The sequence below is a fragment of the Peromyscus maniculatus genome, chromosome 21 (genome assembly GCF_049852395.1).
Source record: "Peromyscus maniculatus bairdii isolate BWxNUB_F1_BW_parent chromosome 21, HU_Pman_BW_mat_3.1, whole genome shotgun sequence".
NCBI lineage: Eukaryota > Metazoa > Chordata > Mammalia > Rodentia > Cricetidae > Peromyscus > Peromyscus maniculatus.
In genome coordinates, this window is record NC_134872.1 from 4,498,397 (window position 1) to 4,520,752 (window position 22,356).

The window sequence follows — 22,356 nt, forward strand, 5'->3', positions numbered from 1 at the left end:
CTCTCACAGCCCCTCCTCCCCAGTAACACACTTTCTCCAGCAAGTCACAGCTCTTAAACCTCTACCTCCCCAAACAGCACTGTGGTGTTATTGTGCTCCTCAAAATATTGTGCACTCTAATAAACTTATCTGGGGTCAGAGAACAGAACAGCCACTAAATATAGAGACCAAAAAATAGTGGCACACAAGCCTTTAATCCTAGCTTTCCAAAAGCAGAGATCAACCTGGATCTCTGTGAGTTCAAGGCCACACTGGAAACAGCTAGGCATGGTGACTTATAGAAATATGATTAGAACTAAAAATTCTGTTCTAAATGTATTTTATTAATTTTTGTCAAAAGATATATAAGACTTTGGAGATATATAAATGACACATTTCAGATTTCATTCTCTGGCTATCCTGATGCTTTGTTGAAGCTCCAAGGATTCATAATTTTGCTCTGATAAAGTCCACCACTGTTATAATGCTAACATGTCTAAGATTTTGTCTATTAAGAAGGTTCTTATAAGCTTCAGGAGATCACACCGCCGGTGGTGGTGGCGTGAGATCAACATATGCCAACACCCACAAGCCAAGAAGGATGAGGAGGAATACAACCTGATTGCAGTTTATATAGCCCACTCACAACTTTTCTTTTTCTTCTCTGGGGGTGGGGTCAGACTGCCCACAATTGCAAAATTTATTGGAGGGAGGAAAGCGTAGGATGCCCCTCTTCTGACTGCACAATTCATGATGCCATTTCTCCTGCTAAGGGACAGGTACATGGGAGAGAATGGAATGGCCCAAGCCAAAATGCTGTCTTCTTGCCCCTTGTGGCTGGAATTTCCCTCACCACCTCCCTGGTCTCTGCAGGCTTGGCAGGAGGAGCCCTGGGTCACTCCCTCATAACAACAGCTCTCCTGTCCAAACAACTTCAGGTAGCAATTGGGGCTTCTGCAGCACCCCTGTCCTCCCTCCAGAGGCAGCTAACCTCCCTTGCATAGGTTGCCCTACAAACCGATGGGCCTTGGACCTGCGGACAGCAGAAAGGGTGGGATGTAGATGTAACCAATGTCTTTTTTTTTTTTTTTTTTTTTTTTTTTTTTTTTTTGGTTTTTCGAGACAGGGTTTCTCTGTGTAGCTTTGTGCCTTTCCTGGAACTCACTTGGTAGCCCAGGCTGGCCTTGAACTCACAGAGATCCGCCTGGCTCTGCCTCCCGAGTGCTGGGATTAAAGGCGTGCGCCACCACCGCCCGGCGTAACCAATGTCTTATTAAATAAGAAACACAGAACCAATGTAAAAGAGAAAGCCGAGAGGTCAGAGGTCAGAGCTAAAATCTTACCCTTCCTCCTGCGGTGCTCCTAGTTCCCCAAAAGAGACCTACTTCCTGTGTGTATGTCTTTACATAGTCTTTCTGTTCTGCCTTCTCATTGGTTGTAAACCCAAACACATGACTGCCTTGTCACTGCCTGTAAGTACAGCCCTCCAGGTCTTAAAGGCATATGTCTCCAATGCTGGCTGAACACACAGAGATCTATGGGATTAAAAGAATACACCACTGCCACACTCTTTCTATGGCTCTAATAGCTCTGACCCCTGGGCAACTTTATTTATTAACATATAATTAAAATCACATTTCAGTACAAATAAATACCACCAAAGTGGGACATGCCTTTTTCTGAGGGAAGAGTGTTGTTATTATATTAACAAGTCTGGAGTTGTAGAAACCCAGATAAATAAGCTACATAAACTTAGCCTAGCGCTACATAAGCAGTGATTCTCTCCACGGCAGATGACTGGTGGAGATCATCCATGTTCTCCCTTTTGATTCCTCTCACAGGACCATTAGTCAGCATCTTGTTATTGGTAACTTTGGGTCCTTTTGTAATTGGCAGGCTAACCCGATTCATCAAAAAACAAATAGACTCCCTGGCATCCAAACCTATACAGGTCCATTATCGTCGGTTTCATCTTGCTGATCAAGGCCACTCAGAGCCTTTCAGCGATGACTGTCCTTTGGGAACTGGATGAAAACCCAGAAACATGCAAGCTTGCCCCACTTGGGAAGAGCTTGGGTACCAAGGAAGGTGAGAGGCCAATGGCACTGCAGGGGGAGGACCAAGCTTTCTGCCTCTGGGTCCCCCAGGAATATCCCTGATTGCATAGGGGTTGGTGTCTAAGGATGAATACATCCAGGGCCCCTCCTCCAGCAAAAGACACCTATAATAAACCGGGGCGGGGGGGGGGGATCAGGGCAATGTTTCCCCTCTTTGGTTAACGCCCATCGCCACCAGGCGAATTTGTAGCGCCACCTTGGACCTTTATAAATAATTAAAAGGGAGGAGATGACGGGAGCCATAAGCCTAAGCGACCCTTGACACACATGCTGCCATATTTGGCCTTCTCTCCTTTTTTCTTAGATCTAGGCCCTGCTTAAGTCTCCACAGCACCAGAACCTCTTCCCGCAGATACCAGAACCTCTCCTCAGATATCAGGTGAATGAGCTGCAGTTAAGCAATTAGGCAGTTAGACAAGGGTAGATAGATGACCTTCAGAGCAACATTTCTTGCTGGCCGAACAGCCCATAACTAAGTCCCTTCCTGCTTGCAACCCCCATAATTAAGTCCCTTCCTGCTCTCAACCCCCTTTGTCTACCTGTATATGCCTTGAGAGTAAAATAAAATTTTGGAGCTTGATCAGACATCCTGTCTTGCTCTCATTCTTTGTGTCTCTTGTCCCTTTCATTCGCCGGCCCTCCATTTAGGTCCCTGTTGAAGATCCCGCTGACCGGGGCAACCCAAGGCAACGCTGCTACTCATCAGGGCAGGAAACGCCTTTTCTAATGTCAGGGTGGCCGGCTGTCCTGTGAGCCAAGTCCAGGAATGCAGAGAACCTTCAAACGCAAAAGTCCAAACCCACTGGTCTCCAAGGGGACCATCGAGACGGCTCAGGGGTGAAGGGGCTTGTCCCCAAGCTTCATGACCTGAGCTGGACCCAGGGAAGCCACATGAAGGGAAGAACCAACTCCCAGACGCTATCCTCTGAGCCTCACACAGGCATCATGACACACCCATCCCCTCACAGAAATAGGAAATCAATGTAAGGAAAATCAAGAAAAGGAAACAAGATTTCATGTTGAAGAACAGGGAAAAACAAGTGTATACATTGTATCTAGTTTTCCTCCAGACTTTCAGTGGGTGAATTTGCCTGTGTCCAAAACCCACACTGTGAGGAGAAACCGTCAGTACTGAAAGTTAAGTCATACAAAGATAATCAAGGAAAATGTTAAACTATTTTAGGTGTTTATAGTATTACTGTGTGGTGTGCAAATGAGGGCATGCACCAGCTATGTGCGTGCATGTGTGTGCGTGTATGTGTGTGTGTGAGCGTGCGTGCGCGTGCGTGCGTGTTTGTGTGTGTGTGTGTGTGTGTGTGTGTGTGTGTAGTCAGAAGAGAACATGGGAAGCCAGTTCTCTCTTCCCACTGTGGGTTCTGGGGACTGAACTCACGTGGTCAGACTTGGTGGCAAACCCTTGTACCCACGGACTCATCCCTCCTACCCATCCAGTGTGCCACCACCCTAGTTTTGGATGTGTTGAGGAATTGAACCCAGGGCCTGGAGTGTACAAGGTGGGAACTCTATTCACTGACCCACATTCCCAATATATGGGGGGAAAATCTCAAAGGACAAGGTTTTGTGGTTATTTCAAAGGCTAGCACTAAAGCTTTGGGATAAAGATGTAATCAGAGGCCACAAATTAAAACATAGACATGGGTAGAGTATAAGAAGCACTTTGTCAACACACCCAGTTGAGCTGGGGACCTTCCAGGAGAACCTGGCCACCTGGAAAGTTCCATGTGTGAGTTGTGTTCACATTGTGTTGGTGCTGGAGGACACCAGACCTTCCTGTAGAGTGCTCACAGTGGGGACAGACTCCTTCTCTTTGATCAGTGTGGACATGGCTTGGACTCTGACCCTGAGATCACACAGCTTCTCCTTTCAAACTCTCTCTGCAGGGGGTCGGGGGTGTTGGTGGCTCAGGCCCTGAGTGAGGCCCTGAGCTGCAGAAAAAAGAACCACAGAAAACTCAGAATAAAAATGAACATGATGTCATTTCCAAGGATAAGTATGGGACTGGGGAGATTGCTCATGGATAAAGAGAGCTCACTGCTCCTCCAGAGGACCTGGGTTAGGGTCTCAGCTCACACCCTCCTTTAAGAAGGGAATATGCCGCCCTCTTCTGGCTTCCTGGGGCACTGCATTCACATGGTTCATGGACATACATGCTGGCAAAACTCCCATACACATAGAAATAAATATTTTTTAAAAGAAAGAAAAATAAACGGAGGGAAATGAGATTTCTCTAAAGACAGAGCACCCTGAACAGTACTGGGGGTCGTTACAGCACGAGGGGTCACCTCCAAGCCCCTCCTACGCGACTCCAGGGTCCCCTGCATTAGATGTTCACACTGGTCCTGGAGATAAGCAAGGGAAGGGGAAATTGACACAACTCCCCTGCAGAGTGGCCCCAGACCTGCTGACCTGTGTGCCTGTTTTCTTAATCTTGCAGTAGCCCAGGTTGACCTTGAATTCTTGATATTTCTGTCTTGTCTCAGCATGCCAGGTGCCAGGATCGTGTGTGTGTGTGTGTGTGTGTGTGTGTGAGAGAGAGAGAGAGAGAGAGAGAGAGAGAGAGAGAGAGAGAGAGAGAGAGAGAGAGAGAGAGAGAGAGAGAGAGAGAGAGAGAGAGAGAGAGAGAGAGAGAGAGAGAGAGAGAGAGATTCTCCACAACTGGAGACTGTGATGTTGAGTAATGATCTGGGGAGGAGCTTGAGGAGAAATCTTCCTCTGCAGTTGAGTTTCAGCCCGGAGATCACAAGGACTCCAGAAAACCGCAAAACAGAGTATTCGGGGCTGAAGGAAAAGTCCCTCTCTGCTTAGGGATGAAGGGGCATGGGCGACACCCCCCTGCCTCCCCATCATTCAGAGATCACAGGGGCTCAGGTGGGCAGGGACCTGGACCAGCTCCCATCCTGGGTCCTGCTGCCCCCTGACGGCCATTGGTGGAATCGCGGCTTCCGAGGGTCCGAGACCCACAGGGCAAAGTTAAATGTCCCATCAGACTGCAGGCTGCAGAGTCCCCAACTGCTGGCGGGTTCAGGAGCCTCCCAGGCTGTCTGGACCACACTGAAGAACAGGCTGTCCTCTCACAGCCCCTCACATCACAGCGTTAGCTTCCTTCTCTTTAGTTGTTGACGTGGCCCGGGATTTAACCCAGGGCTTCCTGCATGTTGAGCGCGTCCTAACTGAACCACACTTCAGCCCACTAACTGAGTTTGATGTAACTCACTCAAAGAGAGGGTCCCGGTTTCTTGTTGAACACCTTTTATCCCAACCATCAGGAGACACAGGCAGGAGCATCTCTGAGTTCCTGATCCACACAGCAAGTTCAAGGACAGCCAGGGCTATAAGGAGAGGCCAGAACACAGGGGTCCCCAAGACTGACACCTGGGGAGGGGCTGGAGTAGGTGGTAAGGTGTGGTGAGAGAGAAAGGACCATGAAGGACTCCAGGGCCGGGTCTGGGGTGAGCTTGTGTCCCCGAGTCCCCTACCCTCGCCCCGCACAGCCTAGTACTGTGACGGGTAAGTCTCAAGGAACCTGGGAGCCAGAGAGAGACTGTAAACGCTGAAACTAGGCCCAAGGAAGGGGAAAATGGTGGAGGACAGGGCAAGGTCCATAAGGACAGCACTGACTCCGCCCACGAGACACGTGACCCAATCAAGAGTCTTCCTCCTTCCTTTCCCTTCTCTGGGCTCCAACATGCCAGACCCTTAGGTGCACTGGCTCACAGCCCCCACTGGCCAAGGACCTGAACGTGATGGGGTGGAGGACATGACGCTTCTTTCACCTGAAATTTCCCCCCATTGTCTAATGAACCTATAGACTGTTGTCTGCCTGGCGAGCTTGCTGCCATTGAACGACATTCCCCACCCCCACCCACTTTTTTTTTTTTAATTTCTAAAGATTTATTGATCTCATGTATATGGCAGTCTAGCTGCAATACACATTCGTGCCAGAAGAGGGCACCAGATCCCATTATACATGGCTGTGAGCCATCATGTGATGCTGGGAATTGAACTCAGGATCTCTGGAAGAGCAGCCAGTGCCCTTAACTGCTGAGCCATCTCTCCACCAGCACTTTTACTTTTAAGACCTGGTCCAGGATGGCCTTGAACTTACTCTGTAACCCAAGCAGGTTTTCCATCCCATGCCTCAGTCTCCCAATTAGCTGGGATTACAGGTCTACACACCACACTGGCTTTTAAGGCTTGGTCAGGGTTGTGGATGGTGGTGGCTCACGCCTTTAGTCCAAGCACTTGGGAGACAGAGGCACGTGATCTCTGTGAGTTCGAGGCCAGCCTGGCCTACAGAGTGAGTTCCAGGACAGCCAGGGCTGCACAGAGAAACCCTGTCTTGAAAACCCCCAAAAGACTTGGTCAAGGACGTTCCTTCACTCTAGAGCAGTGGTTCTCAACCTGTGGGTCACGAAACTTAGGGGGTTGAAAGACCTTTTATAGGGGTTCCTGAAGACCATCAGAAAACACAGATATTTACATTAGGGTTCATAACAGTAGCAAAATTAGTTATGACATAGCAATGAAAATAATTTTGAGGTTGGGGTCACCACATCGTGAGGATTGTATCAAAGGGTGGCAGCGTCAGGAAGGTTGAGAAGCTCTGTTCTGCAGTTCACTGGACACATCAGCAGGGCAGCAGGAAGGGCCACATGGAAACGACAAGACGTATGCTCTGGAGCCAGGTCCACCCCGGCCCCATATGGGTGCAGGGGTGCAGGCTCCCCCCTCAGTGGAGCCGTGACAGCCACTTAGGGGCTCAGACAGACAATCCCAGAGTCGTGTGGACTTTCCCACGGTAGCCTCAGGACAGGGCCCAAAGCTGTCCATGTCCCCAGGCCTTGTGACATGTGCCACCTTCCTGGAGAGCTACAGAGCAGTCCCTCCTGAGCAACCACCCACCCTGGGTCAGAAACAGTGACGGACCGAGGTTACCACCCCGCCTTCTTCCTCATGCCCCCCAGGCTGGGAACCGGAGAGGTCTACAGGAAATAAATGATGGAGAACTCGAAGGCGTCAGGACAAAGGAAGGGACGCTGTCACAGTACATTAAGTGCTTATTATTGCCTACAGACAGACAGACAGACAGCCTGAACCCCCAGCCAGGAGGTGATGGGTTAGTGTTCAAGTGGAGACCGCAGACGACCAAGCTACAAGAGAGGGAAGGCGGCCTCCACTGCCCTGTCCTAAGATTGAGAGTCGATCAGAGACTGAGGTGGGGGAGCTTTCACAGGTGTGAACGCACAGGGGAGGAGGGACAGGGACAGGAATGATAACATCCCCTCCACGTCCAGGGAGGAGCAGACTTGCCCACACTCTGCTGAGGCAGAATCCTGCAGCGGAGGTGGTGAGGAGTGTGGGAGCCTGAGAGACAACAGGAAGGGGAAGGGGACCCAGGGGACGGAGTGTGACATGCAGAGCCCGTGGGAGCCGCCAGGTCCCAGTGTCAGTGTGTGATATTCAGAGCGCATGGGAGCCGCCACCCCGGACACCCAGTCAGAAGTTGGGCTTGTGTTTCTTGAGCTCCACCATGAGGTGATGAATGTTGATGAGCTCTGCCCTGGCCGGCAGCGCCCGGAGCTGCGGCTGTGCCAGCACCCGGAGGAAGCGATGGTAGAGCTGGATCAGCTGGGTCAGCGCCCCCTGCACAGAGGGGAGTCGGGGGTCAGACAGACCGGGGCAGGACGGTCAGAGCTTCACAGCTCAGACACAGCTGGTCGCTGACCTTCCCAGAGGAAAGAGCGAGAAAACACCCAAGCGAGGGACACGGGCAAAGGGCTGGGGTGGCAGGCACCTGGATGATGCTGGTGCCATTTCGAAAGTTGGTGAAACTCCGCATGACATCCTGACTCAGAGACTCCACGGAGGCCTTCCAGGAACTCCCAAAGCCCCGGATCAGCTGAGTGACTCGGGCTACCACAGGAGGACAGAGAGTGTCAGAGAGTGACCAGGCCTGGGGACCATCCACCCCTGCAAGGTCTGCCCAAGGCACAGCCATGCTCACCATCAAGCCGGGCTTCCCTGCTACCCCCCAGCCAGGTCTTCCCTGCTGTGCCACCTGTAAGCTGCACCTCACAGTCCTTTCAAGTCACCTCCCCACGGTCCCTGACAACAGCCTCATACCTTCTTCCCCTCGAAGTCGGTCGGCCTGTCCTCGCTCAATCAAACCTTCAGCCTCCTTCACAAACGCCACCAGACCCCCGAAGGGGGGAGACAGCAGCTCTTCAATGAATTCCTAGAGAGACATGCCAGTCGGAACAGAGTCCGGAGTCCAGGGGACAAAGGACCCCAGCCTGGACTGGGACGACTAGGAGGTGACGCTCCACAGAGCAGCCGGCCTCCGTGAGCTTCCACTTTTAGGTGGTGGTCTCACAAGGTGTAGAGGAAGTCCCAAGGATTGTCTCTTCCAAAACCAAGAGTCGATGAGCTGGCTCAGGGGGAAGAGCTGGCCACTGACCCCAGAACACAAAGTGGAGAAGCAAGAGAGGAGTCCAGTCCTGAAGTTGTCCTGACTCCATGTGCTTCAAGACATGTGCTGCACACGTGCTCATACATACATGTAGACACACACATAGACACACATACACATAGACACACATGCACACAGACACACACACATACACACACACACAGACACACACACATAGACACACAGACACACACACATAGACATACACATACACACACATAGACACAGACACACACACATACATACATATAGACATACACACACACATAGACACACATACACAAAAACATAGACATACATAGATATACACACACAGAGACACACATAGACACACACATATACACACACACACACACACACACACACATACACACACACACACACATACACACACTAATAATCCCCTGCAGAGCAGAACTGGTTGTTTTGACATGTACACACACATACATACACAGTTATAGTTTTATTTTGCTGTTAAGTTATTAACATCATAGAAAAATTAAGTGAACCAGATGAGCAACAAGGCAGTGAGCCGTAATGGCTGCACACTGAGGTCAGCCCAGCAGCACCAGGTCTCCCTGCCACGCCCAGGCCCTACTTGTGTGCGAGCATTGAGCAGCTGCTGGAAGCTCTCCACCTCCTTGCTGTCCTCAGCTTCCCGCTCCTGAGGAAGACACCAGGAGGAGGAACTTGGGAGCTGCCTCAGGCCAGCACCCCCACCCCCATCCAGTCAGGCCACCCTGCAGACACTGCCAGAATCAGGGCTCAGGCACTGAACTGTGAGGCTGACAGCCCTGGGGACCCCGGGGGAGCAGCCTTACCATCAGCACACCCAGCATCATGTCGTAGTTGTTGATCAGCAACACAAGCTGCTCCTTCCTGGAGGAGAACTCCGCAGCCACTTGGAGGACAAAATTCTCCACCTCCACCTGCACAAGCCACACACAGGCAGGAAGGAGAAAGCCAGATCACAGGCCCCGCCCCCTGAGGGAAGTCTGTCCTGCCAGTCCCACCTGTAACTGTCCCAGCAGCTGCAGGGTGCGCTCATTGGGGATGGTCTGGTTGATGCTCACAAGCGCAGAGGAGAACTCAGCATAGCGGCCTGTGATCTAGGAGCAGGTGGGAAGACTCCCATCAGCCTGCCTGGCAGACACAACCTCCCAGCTGCCTCTGCAACTCCTGTCCCCAGTCCCTCCCTCCTCCTGCAGTGACCACCCCACCACTGAGGGTGACCACCCCACCACTGAGTGTGGCCACAAGATCCCCTTGTGACCCTCACCCGCCCTCACATAGTGGGGCCGAGTGTCCAGGCCCCCAAGGCGCTGGGGGTCGGTGCTGCGGACACTCTGGACATTCATCTCCAGGATCAGCTCAAAGCGAGGCCACAGCAAGGCAAGCACCTGCTCCCAGTACCTGCGGGCTTAATCAGAATCACAGGTCAGCTGGCTGGGGTGCTGGCAGGCCGGGGGAGTGCAGCGCTTCAGGGGAATGGTAAGCGTGTGTGCGTGCGTGTGTGTGTGTGTGTGTGTGTGTGTGTGTGTGTGTGTGTGTGTGTCTGTGTGCGTGTGTGCGTGCGTGTGTGTGTGTGTGTGTGTGTGTGTGTGTGTGTGTGTGTGTGTGACCAATGCTGCCTCTGGGACACACACAGGAGGGGGAAGGATATCAGGTGAGGAAGAGTCAGGGTCAGGATGGAGTTGTCTGTGTAAGATAAAAGGCTGGAGCTTGGCCGGGTGGTCCTACCAGAGTCCATGTCAGAGATGCAGTAGAGGACACTTGAACTTCAGGAGACCGGCCCACCAGAAGTTAAGACACTGATGGGTGAATCTCAGATGGGCAAGGCCCCCAGGGCTGCGGCTCCACAGTGTCTCTGGCGACTGCTGTGCCTTTAGGTGTCTGCTGCTGCTGTTTTTCTCTGGTGTCTGGCGTGGGGTGAGGGGGTGAGGGGGGATGCCCACTGCCTTTGATGCCGTGTGATTATCTCACGGAACGATCCCATTCCACTGGGCAATTCTCCCTGTGGATCATTTATGAAGATGATTTCCTCTTAAGCTGTACGGTTCAATTGGAGAAATGATTTTATACAATAACAGTGTTAGTTTAAATAGAATTTTGGTGATTAAGGGTTTTTAACAAATGTAGTAAAGGATTATAATAGAGGTTAGTTTAATGGGAAAATTAATATAAATAAAGGTAAGATACAGTATTGCCCCACCTCTGATAAAGCAGGGGTTGCAGAAGATAGAAAATATGACCAAGAAAGTGTCACACAGCCAGGACTTATGAGTTGCTCCTGAGGAGCCGTATAAACTACAGTTTAGGTTAGTGACTATGAAAAACAATTAAGTCCCAGGAGTTAACTCAAGTTCTTTTCGAAACTGGGAAATATTTTCACAGGATTCAGTGTGCATCATAGCTAAAACAAAGCTTTAAACAATTGACTTACTGTAATAAAAAAAAGATTGGATAGTTAGTTAAGATAATTGGACAGAACTGTAAAATAAGGATACTGAGACTACTAACCGTTTTTTCTGGCAATTATAAAAACTTCTGCCTATGTAGATAGTTTTGACTGAAAGGCTCCTGATCTATGAGAAGTCTAAAAGATAAATGTTTAACTGTATGAAGGTTCTTGGGGACAATTTGTTTTTCACCTGTAATTTGTAAAATGTTTAATCATGTAAGGGAAATGGGAAACATGATGTTTTTATTTGTATTCATTGTAATCATTCACTTAAAAAATGGAATGTAACCGCATTTTAATTTTTATGTTGCTTAGAAGCTTGGGTACAAAGCTGTAAGGAAAAAATAAAGAAGTTAGAAGGAAGTCATCAGAAGTTAGAAGGAAATCAGAAGAAGGGAAACATCAGGGTAGAAGAACAGAACCAAAAGGAACAGCAGAACAAGGACAGAAGGAAAATAAAATGAAGAAGCAGCTTTGATCCCTCAGAAAAAGAAGTCTGTGTTTTTCCTCACCTACTCTGCATCTTGTTCCCAGTCTCTCTGACCTGCAGGAGGCTGGACCCCCAGCAAGGCCTCCCCTCAGGAGGGTGAGTCCCTGATGCTCCAGCGGGGGAGGGGCTCCCACACATCCTGCCACAGTTCCCAGTCCCAGCAACCCTGCATCGTGAACCTGTGATGTTTAGTGCTTGTTTACTTGACACAGACCCAGACATGTGTGGGAAGAGGAACCTGAACAAAGGAAATCCCTCCCCCCACACTGCCTTTAGTCAAGTCTCTAGGGCTCTTTCTTTTTAATGACTGATATAGGACTGCCCAGCTGACTGTGGGCGATGCCACAGCTAGGCAGTGGTCCTGGGTTGTATCAGAAAGTAGGCAGAGCAAGTCACGAGGACCGGGCCAGGAAGCAGTGTCCTCATGGTACCTGCTTCAGTTCACACCTCCAATCCTGCCTCCAGGTCCTGCCCTGAATCCCTTTGATGATGGACTGTGATGTCGAAGTGTAAGATGAAATAAACCCTTTCTCTACCACATTGATTTTGATTATCAACTGAGGGGCACATGGGCCTCACTCTGCTCCCTGCAGGCAGCACCCTCTTCTCAGCTCAACCCCACCCCTCCCTTGTACTGAACCAGCACCCATGAGCTCACAACCACCTGTACAGCTCCAGGGCATCTGATAACCTCTTCTGACCTCCTAGGGTGGCAGGTACCATGTGTTGTACGTACCCGCATGCAGGCAACACACATACATCAAATAAAATAAACCTTTTTTAAAAAAAAAGCTAAGAAGTGTTATTTTGTTGTTGTATCACACCTAAAGACATTGAACATAAGGGCTCTTCTGTGACTGTGAAGTTGGATGTTTCTCTCCATTAACTTCAACCAAAATGGTGATTAAAACCAAAGAAGACAGGGAAATCCAGCAATCTTCTAACAAAATGGACAAGAAGAGGACACAGAAAAACATAATGTGCTAAAGGATCCATTCTTCTCACACTGTTGTTTGATTTTGGAAAATGGTTATTTTTCAGATTAAACTTTTTTTCTGTTAATACACAATACATAACTATTTAAAAATTAATTTTAGTCGGGCGGTGGTGGTGCACACCTTTAATCCCAGCACTCGGGAGGCAGAGCCAGGTGGATCACTGTGAGTTCGAGGCCAGCCTGGGCTACCAAGTGAGCTCCAGGAAAGGCGCAAAACTATGTAGATAAACCCTGTCTCGAAAAAAAAATTAATTTGGATGGACTGGAGAGTTGGTTCAGTGGTTCAGAGCAAGTTTGAAGGGAAAATTCTCATCACTACTGATGTCTGAAAAGAGAAAAGAGGGAGAGCTGTGAGAACCAGTTGTGATCTGGGGTCTGGATTCCCAGACAAATCTAGAACAGGCTTTCTGCAACAGGATGAATGCACACTCTGCCCCCGACTGCCCCCAGCATCCTGCCCCTTCTTCTCTCCTTAGACTCTCTGCAGGGACAATGTCAGGGTCTCAGATGCTGCAGGCGGGGCTGGATGGCCTCCCTTGAATCCCTTGGATTTTCTTCTGTGATTCTTGGTACCACCAATTACAGCCAGACCATGCTCTGGCCCCCTTGAGTACAGTGGACCTGTCGATGTGCCTCCATTGTCCCAAAGAGGTACAGATGCTCTCTCACCCCTCAGTGAATCCCCATTCTGCATCATCCATCCTGGAACCACCCCAGCCTCCCTCCGCCCCCGCCCCCGCGAGGGCGCGCGCACACACAAACACACACACACACACACACACACACACACACACACAGTCCATCTTTTTTTTTTTTTTTTTTTTAGATAGGGTCTCACTATGTCCCCCTGGCTGCCTGATCAGGCTAGCTTTGAACTCACAGAGATCTGCCTGCTTCTACTTCCTAGTGCTGGTATCAAAGGCGTACACCAATGTGCCTAGCTGCATTCTTTTAATTTGTACCCCAACGATGCACAGGCTGTGGAGCAGGCCAGTGGACCTGCCGCAGGTCTCCCTGGGTAAGTGTCCCCTCCTTCTGCCAACAGGCCTTCCCTGGTAGTGGGAGGAGGAGGCGGCATGGGAGAGGGGTACTAGCTCTCCACTCACCAACCCCAGATCGAGTATTATCTCCCCAAGTTCTCCTCTGTCAAGGCAGCATTAAGACTCAGCAAGAGGAGAGATAATAATGTGTATACACATACACAAGAGCAGGTGGACTTCTGTGGAGGACGGAGGTAGGGAAGGATGAAGGAAGGCAATCATGGACAGGAGCTTCACCTGCACAAGCCACTGATCTTTCTGTGGTGTCCTGGCCTGCAGAATGGGGACAATAGTGAGGTGACACAGGCCACGATCCCAGCTCTCAGGAAGTAGACAGAGAGGGACCAGGAGTTCTCCACCAGCCTGTCCACATGGCAAGTTCAAGGTCAGCCTGCACAAGACTGTGATGGTTAATGTTTCCAGAATCACTCAGGAGACAAGCCTCGGTGGCACTTCTCAGATACTATCTAGACTGGCAGGCCATGGTGACACACACCTTTAATCCCAGAACTCAGGAGGCAGAGGCAGGTGGATCTCTGGGAGTTTGAGGCCAGCCTGGTCAACATAGTGAGTTCCAGGACAGCCAGGACTATGTTAAGAGACCCTGTCTCAAAGCAAACAAATAAACAAAAATATTATCTAGACTAAGGTTAGCCTCTGAGAATGTCCATGAAGGATTACCTTTATGTTAATTGATATGGAGGCCCATCTTACCTGTGTGTGGGACCATTCCCTGGCAGAGGATCCTGCACCATATAAAGTGGAGACAGTGAGTTGACGATGATCACCCATCACTCTCCACTTCCTGACTGTGGCTGCGATGTGACCAGCTGCTTCAGGGTCCTGATTTCACTCCCAGGACGGTGATGGCCTGTACCCTTGGACTGTGAGCCAGAATAAGCCAGTTCCCCCTCATGGTGCTTTTGTCGGGAAAAGAAACTAAGATGTTTTGTCTAAAGGAGGGGAGGACAAGGTGGCATTTACCACAGTGCAGCTCTCGGGGGCTTTGGGGGCCACCATGCTGCTAGTCATAGGTCACCTAAGCCGAGCCTGTAGGAGCCATGGGGTTATTCCTCCAGTTGAGGAAGAGGATGTGGGGGGCAGTGTGTGAAATTCCGAGTTAAAGTCAGGAAAGTCAGATCTAGGACAAGACCGGACTATGGCTTCTTCATGTCACCTTGAGATGGTCCCTGTATCTCCAAGGGTCACATCCTCATCCCTAGACTCCTGATCCTGGGCTAGACCAATGGAGCAGCACAAGAAATAGAAAGAAAAGGAAATCCACACTTTTTAGTTACATGAGCAAACAGTGGGTCCCTGGGCAGTGTCCCACCTCCTTGTCCTCTATCTGAGGAATTTAACATTTCTTTAGATTTGTGGCATGAATGATGAGATTCCCTGGGATTTTCCCAACAAGGTCATTTTAAAGAGATAACTGTCTCCATGTCTCCATGGCAACCACTTCAATCAATCCTAAACTCTAGAGTTGAAGGGACCTGAGAGAGTGGATCCTGAAAATGAAGAGGACTAAAGCCTCCTGCCACGGCCAACTTCATTCAGACAGTTTGTACTCTGAGGGTTTAGAGGTGTCACCTGGGTAAAGTGTTCCAAGAACAATTCCATGTTGTGAAGAAACTGAGGTATGTTTCATGGAGTTTCCTCACAGCACTCAGAATCTCCTCCCATGACTCCATTCTCAGACGTCTTCAGACACTAGTCCTCTACTGACCCAGCTCTTCAGTCCAGAAGCTGAGAGTGCACACCAGCTCCTCCACCTAGGATTCCATCACCTTTGCCCTCCGGCCTGCCTCACCTGCCCGGGACTTCCTGAATCCTATTACACTCCAGTAGGAATGAAGCCAGAAGGAGGCACCTCCAGATGTTCTAGAGGCTTCTAATGGAAAGAACAGCAGAGCAGGTGTCCCAGAAAAAGAGGGGAAATAGAGGCAGAGACGGGAAGAAGTCAAGAGAGAGCGGGGGAGAAAGTGGAGAAGGAAATCAGGGCTGAGCAAGGCTCATACAGCAGTGTGGAGGTACAGCCTGTAATCCCCATACTCCAGAGAGGAGGCAGGAGGATCCTGGACTACATACTGATTTCCAGGTACACGAAACCATGTGTCGAAAAGAAAATTATCAGGATTAAAAAAAAACTTAGAAGGAAACATGGTGGGGTGGGGTTTGCCCCCTTTTTCTCCAGGTCCAACTTCCCTGATGCTGAGAAACAGTTACCGCCAGAGGTGCTGACCCACGCTTCAATCCCGGCACTCTGGAGGCAGAGGCAGGAGGGTCTTTGTGATTTGAGTCCAGCCTGTTCTATATTGTGGATTTGGTTTTGAATTGAGTCTTGGTTTGTGCCAAGGCTAGCATAGAATTTAAGATCCTTCTGTCTCCACCTCTGGGATTATGGACCAGTGCTCATCCCCCACCTGTCTATCACTCCACTGCCCACCCCTGCACCTGCCAACCCAGAGAACTTTATAATGCAGTCCGATTGTATCAGTCTCCACCTAAACCCATTCAATGCTGTTACACTGACTTGAGTTCAGGCCTCACATCCTTAACCTGGTCTCCAAGGCCCTGTGAGGGTGGCCCCACCTCTCCAGCCCCACTGCTTACTGTTCACTCCGCACTTCACTCCATGGACTCCAGTTCCAGTCCTGCCCTGCTTCCACCTGCAGACAGCCTGGGGTTTGCTGAGCCCTGACCTGAAGGCTCCTGCCTCTGGGTCGACCCTAGTTAGTTCCACTTCACACTCAGACCTCAGCTTCTTCAGAAACCTTCCTTTTAGACTCCAATCTCCTCTTCAGCACCTCACCAAATAGTGTAGCTTCCATGGAGCGCTGGCGTGGTCACACCTCTGCATTTGTAGGTGATTATTTGGGTGGTGTCTGCCCCTGTAGGACATAAGATCCCAAGGGTCAGGGCCCTGGGTGCAGGCACTCAGCTCTGCCCTCCCCTGAGCTACCAATGGACACTCCACAGACACTGTTTGCATAAAAGTGTGCATGCCAGAGTCTGGGGCAGGAGGGTCTAGATGTTCCAGGGTTTTAGATAGGATGGACAGGACAAAGGTCACTGTGGTGATATTGTGTTCCCCAAAATGTTGTCCATGCTAATAAACTTATCTGGGGTCAGAGACAGAACAGCCACAATATTAAACATAGAGGATAGGCAGTGGTAGCACACGCCTTTAATCCTAGCATTCCAGAGGCAGAAATCCCTCTGGATCTCTGTGAGTTCAAGGCCACATTGGAAACAGCCAGGCATGGTGACTCACACCTTTAATCCCAGGGAGTGATGGTAGAAGGCAGAAAGATATATAAGATGTGAGGACCAGGAACTAGAAGCATTTGGCTGGTTAAGCTTTCAGGCTTTGGAGCAGCATAGTTCAGCTGAGAGGTATCCAGTCTGAGGAAACAGGATGAGCTGAGGAACTGGCAAGGTGAGGTGGCTGTGGCTTGTTCTGCTTCCCTGATCTTCCAGCATTCACCCCAATAACTGGCCTCAGGTTTGGTTTTATTAATAAGAACTTTTAAGATTTCTGCTACAGCTCACCATTCTCCCTCCATGACTCCTACAGACAGAGTCATTTTCCAGAAGCACTGGGTGTACATTTCCCTTCTCTCTGTGTGTTTAGAGGGGACAGTTTATGTTATGGCACATTCTCAACAGCTTCAGATGATCGTCAAGGAACATTTTCCTCCATTCTGCTTGTGCTGCTGGATCAAGAATGCCCCAGGAAAGCAGACATGGTGGTGTGCGCCTGTAATCCTCTTTTAATTGATGTTTTTGTTTGTTTTCTCTTGTTTTTGTGAGACAGCTTCACACTGTAGCCCAGGTTGGACTTGAACCCACTATGTAGCCCAGGTTGGCGTAGAGCTCCATACAATCCTTCTGCCTCAGCTTTCTGAGAGCTGGCATGGCGGGATCCGTCACCATATCACCTTCACTTTGTATTTTGTCAGATTCACCAAATTACCTACCCTGTCCAGGATCTCACCTTGTGGAGCAGACTGGGCTAGAACTAATGATTCTCCTGCCTCCTGCAGGAAATAGCACTTCATTGCACAATATGAGAGGTGATGTAGAGTTGTGTGTGAGAGCATGATTGTGTGTGTGCAAGGGCACAAGGACCGTTGTGGGTTTGGAAGCAGCCACAGTCACATGTCTTCCTGCATTTCTCAACCTTATTTACTTATTTATATATCAGGGTCTCACCAGGTATCCTTGAATTCACAGAGACATGCTCGCCTCTGCCTTCTGAAAAATGGCATTAAAGCCTGACCACCATGCCAAGTTCAACCTGAGTTTTTTTTTTTTTTTATCGTGGTATCTGTGTATTATATATTCTTTTTTGTTTGTTTGTTTTCTCCTTCTTTTTATTTTATTTTATTTTACAATACCATTCAGTTCTACATAACAGCCACAGATTCCCTTGTTCTCCCCCTTCCTGCCCCCCTCCCCTTCCCCCCAGCCCAACCTCCATTCCCACCTCCTCCACAGTAGGGTCTCCCCTGAGGACTGAGAGCGACCTGATAGACTCAGTCCAGGCAGGTCCAGTTCCCTCCTCCCAGACTGAGCCAAGCGTCCCTGCATAAGCCCCAGGTTTCAAACAGCTAACTCATGCAATGAGCCCAGGACCTGGTACCACTGCCTAGATGCCTCTCAAACAGATCAAGCCAATCAACTGTCTCACCTATTCAGAGGGCCTGAACCAGTTGGGGGCCCCTCAGCCTTTGGTTCATAGTTCATGTGTTTCCATTCGTTTGGCTATTTGTCCTCAACCTGAAATTTTTAAAACTTAATTTTAAATATTTGTTCGTTTGTTTGTTTATTATGCAGTGTTCTGCCAGCATTTTGCCTGACTGCCAGAAGAGGGCACCATATCTCATTAGATGGTTGTGAGCCATCATGTGGTGGCTGGGAATTGAACTCAGGTCCTCTGGAAGAGCAGCCAGGGCTCTTAACCTCTGAGCCATCTCTCCAGCTCAACCTGAAATTTTAAATATTTTGTTTTTATGGATAAACGCATGTGTGTGCCTGAGTGTGGATTTGTGTACATAGTACAGTGTCGAGGAGGATGTTGGGTCCCCTGGAACTGAGTGACAGGCAGCGGTGAGCCGTCCCTTGTGGATGTTAGAAGCAAACTCTGGTCCTCTCTCTGCAAGAGCTGTGTGCACAATCCACCACAGGGCCGTTGCTCCAGCTCCTCTACCTTACTTTATTTTCTGAGACATGACATCTCTCTAAGTCTGGAGCTCCTTAGTTCAATCAGAATAGCTGCATCCTCCTGCCTCTGCCAAGACTGGGGTCTCACTGTGTTGGGATTTACATGGGTGCTTGAGGTCAAAGCTCAGTGTGACTTTACCAATGAGCAGTCCCCACCTCAGGGTGACATTGGACAATTACTAACTTGCATTTCCTCTCACCTGCACTAAAGCTGGACCCCTGCACCCCGCCCTCCTAAGCCACACACCCCTCAGCTCCCCGCAGAGGCACAGACCTGGACTCCACAGACTCTGCTGTGGTGTTTCACTCCCAGGACACAGCACAAGAGATCCCAGGAGTCTCCCCGGGGCCCGAGCAGGGACAATCACCAGAGCACGTGTCTGGGTCTCAGGTTCATCCCGGTGACCGGGGCCCTCAGGTGTCCTTCAGTCAATGCTGAGGTGACAGCGTGATTGTGACAGGAGAAGCCCTGGAGTTTGTGAGCAGGTGGAGCCCTTGACCCCAGTCTGAGGAGCCTCCGTATTAGCAGAGAGATCATGATTCCTGCTGCAGATGGGCTGAGTCTGTGGACCAGAGGGACGACTGAGCAGGCAGAGTGCCTGCTGCACAACCCGGTGACCTGAGTTTGTTCCCAGACCCCATGGGAAAAGACGATTGGTTTTTAACTTGTTTTTTGTTGTTCTTGTTTTATAATAATAATAATAATTTCAACCACAACAACTTTTGGCTTGCCTGAAACTTACAATGTAGACCAGGCTGGCCTCAAACTCACATAAATAATCCTCCTGCCTCTGCTTCCCAGAGCATTCGGATGAAAGGTTTATCAACCATGTTCAGCTTCATTTCTCATCTTCTTTTCAGTCAGAATCTCACTAAGTTGCTTAGACAGGTTTGAACACTCAGTATGCCTAGTCAGGATTATAACACTCAATACTCCTGCCTCAAGACTCCAAGTAGCTCAGAGCACAGACCTGTAACTCCAGGCCTGGCTCCACAGAGTTCTTAAACCAGGGACGAGGTGGGATAACTTGATGTTTTATATCGAAATAATTCTGTATAAGGTTCCTAAAAACAGCACTTTCCCTGCAAAAGCCCCAGCACAGTGACCACAGCTGAGAAAATATAAGGAGGAGGTAAAAAATAAGAGAGTAAGAACCAGTCCCTGAGAGCACATGCTGGGGAGGATACACTCAGATTCCTGGGAATTAACTCAAAGTGTCAGTATGAGTGGGTGTGACACAGACCTGTAATCTTAGCTCAGTTCCTGAGGTGTAGCAGGAGAAGGATCATGAGTTCAAGGCCAGCCTGGGCTACATGGGACCCTGTAGCAAAACACACACACACACACACACACACACACACACACACACACACACACACACACACAAACACACACACACAAAAAAAAAACCAAGAAGATAACAAAAATGAAGCAATCAACAAACAGCTGGATAGAAGGTCGGGGTAAGGGCTGAAAGCTCGGTGCAGGATGGTTCCATTGACAGATCAACAGTGTGATCACAGGATGTTTCCATTGACAGATCAACTGTATGATCACAGGATGTTTCCATTGACAGATCAACAGTGTGATCACAGGATGTTTCCATTGACAGATCAACAGTGTGATCACAGGATGTTTCCATTGACAGATCAACAGTGTGATCACAGGATGTTTCCATTGACAGATCAACAGTGTGATCACAGGATGTTTCCATTGACAGATCAACAGTGATCACAGGATGTTTCCATTGACAGATCAACAGTGTGATCACAGGATGGGTCCATTGACAGATCAACAGTGTGATCACAGGATGGGTCCATTGACAGATCAACAGTGTGATCACAGCATGGATCTATTGACAGATCAACTGTGTGATCACAGGATGATGGAGGAGGATGAGAAGTAAAGCAGGTCCTTGTGGACAAAGTCACCATGTGGTTGAGAAGCCAGCTGGGGAATCAGTGAGAAGACAGACAGACAGACAGGCAGACAGACAGACAGACAGACAGGTGCCAGCATCCCTTGATAGAGGAGCTTGGAGGAGGAGGAAGATGTGAGGAAACAGCAATCAGGAGCAGGGAAAGCATTGCCCCTGGTAAGAAACAAACACCTCTCACTTCAGAAGCTGCAGAGGAGATGCTGCCCCAGAGAGGACACATTCAGAGGAAGCCAGAGAAGAGAAGGCTCCAAGGCCAGTGAGGGCTGTGAAGGGCTGAGGTCCTTAGAGGGCAGGAGGGCAGGTGTGGGAGGGACAAGACAGGCTATGGAGGGGACAGAAGTACAGAGACAGTGTTAGGGAGGCAGTGTTAGGGGAGCAGGCAGAGTCCAGCTCCCGTATTTGCTGTTAAAGGACACTGGGGTGGGAGCAGGCTGGATTTCACCTGGTTCCTGTGATGGATGCTATGTAATATGGCGGCTGCTCAGCTTCCTGTTGCTCTGAGGTGTGAGGAGGGGTAGAGTACCAGCCTCAAGCTCCTGTTGCCTGGAATTGTCTGCTGTAATGCTTTCCATTCTACTTGAGAGGCTGAGGCAGGAGGATGGCAAGTGAATCCAACACCAGCCTGCTGTAGGATGTGCTGTATGTTACATGTGTTGCTCTGATTGGTTAATAAATAAAACACTGATTGGCCAGTGGCCAGGCAGGAAGTATAGGTGGGACAAGGAGAGAGGAGAATTCTGGGAAGTAGAAGGCTGAGGTAGAGAGATGCTGCCAGCCGCCACCATGACAAGCGAGATGTAAGGTTCAGTAAGCCATGAGCCATATGGCAATTATAGATTTATAGAAATGGGTTAATGTAAGATATAAAAACTAGATAACAAGAAGCCTGCCACGGCCATACAGTTTGTAAGCAATATAAGCCTCTGTGTGTTTACTCGGTTGGGTCTGAGTGGCTGTAGGACTGATGGGTGAGAGAGATTTGTCCTGCCTGTGGGAAAGGCAGGACTGGGGAAATTTCCAGCTACACCAACTGTGCAATTCAGTCAGACCTCTTCTCAAAGCAGAAATTAGGGGGGGGGGAAGGGAGCTGGAGAGATGTCTCCATAGTTAAGAGCACTTGTTGCTCTTACAGAGGACCCATGGAAAGGCAACTCATAAGTCCAGTTCTGGGGATGTGGCCCACTCTTCTGGCCTCTGTCTGCACCACATGCATATGTGCATGCTGGCAAAACACTCATATGTATAAAATAAAAAATTAAATTAAAAACATTACAAGAAGGGATGTAGCTATAGTTCAGTGGTAAAATGCTTAGCTGGTGTGCTCAAGGCACTAGGATCAATCCCCAGTAACCTGAATCCACAACACACATGCAGACACACACATACACATACACACACCTGTAGACATACACACACATACACACATACACTCACACATACATTCTCACATGACAGACCCGGGGATGTGGCTCAGTGTGACTTCCTTAAAGTGCATAAGACCCTGGGCTTGTTCTCCAGTACAGGAAAAATGAAGTAAATTAAATAAACAAGATAAAATTATATAACATATCGAGGCAGTGGTGCATGCCTTTAATCTCAGCACTCTGGAGGCA

General features: G+C 49.4%; 1 protein-coding gene across 1 annotated transcript; it reads right to left on the reverse strand.

Annotated features, from left to right (window-relative positions):
• Positions 1–7,156: 7,156 nt before the first annotated feature.
• LOC107400288 (vacuolar protein sorting-associated protein 52 homolog) lies at positions 7,157–10,336 on the reverse strand. Its single transcript, XM_076558063.1, has 8 exons — positions 10,327–10,336; positions 9,876–10,006; positions 9,600–9,695; positions 9,408–9,515; positions 9,185–9,250; positions 8,241–8,352; positions 7,912–8,030; positions 7,157–7,760 (listed from the first exon to the last, which is right to left on the reverse strand). The coding sequence occupies exons 1-8, from the start codon at positions 10,334–10,336 to the stop codon at positions 7,614–7,616; spliced, it is 789 nt and encodes a 262-aa protein (XP_076414178.1). The 3' UTR covers positions 7,157–7,613.
• Positions 10,337–22,356: the final 12,020 nt, after the last annotated feature.

Coding starts and splice junctions, on each gene's coding strand:
- LOC107400288 (XM_076558063.1), bottom strand. Junction 8,353..9,184: donor TGCTCAATGCTCGCACACAA/GTAGGGCCTGGG, acceptor ATGTCTCTCTAG/GAATTCATTGAAGAGCTGCT. Junction 7,761..7,911: donor ATGGCACCAGCATCATCCAG/GTGCCTGCCACC, acceptor CCCTCTGTGCAG/GGGGCGCTGACCCAGCTGAT.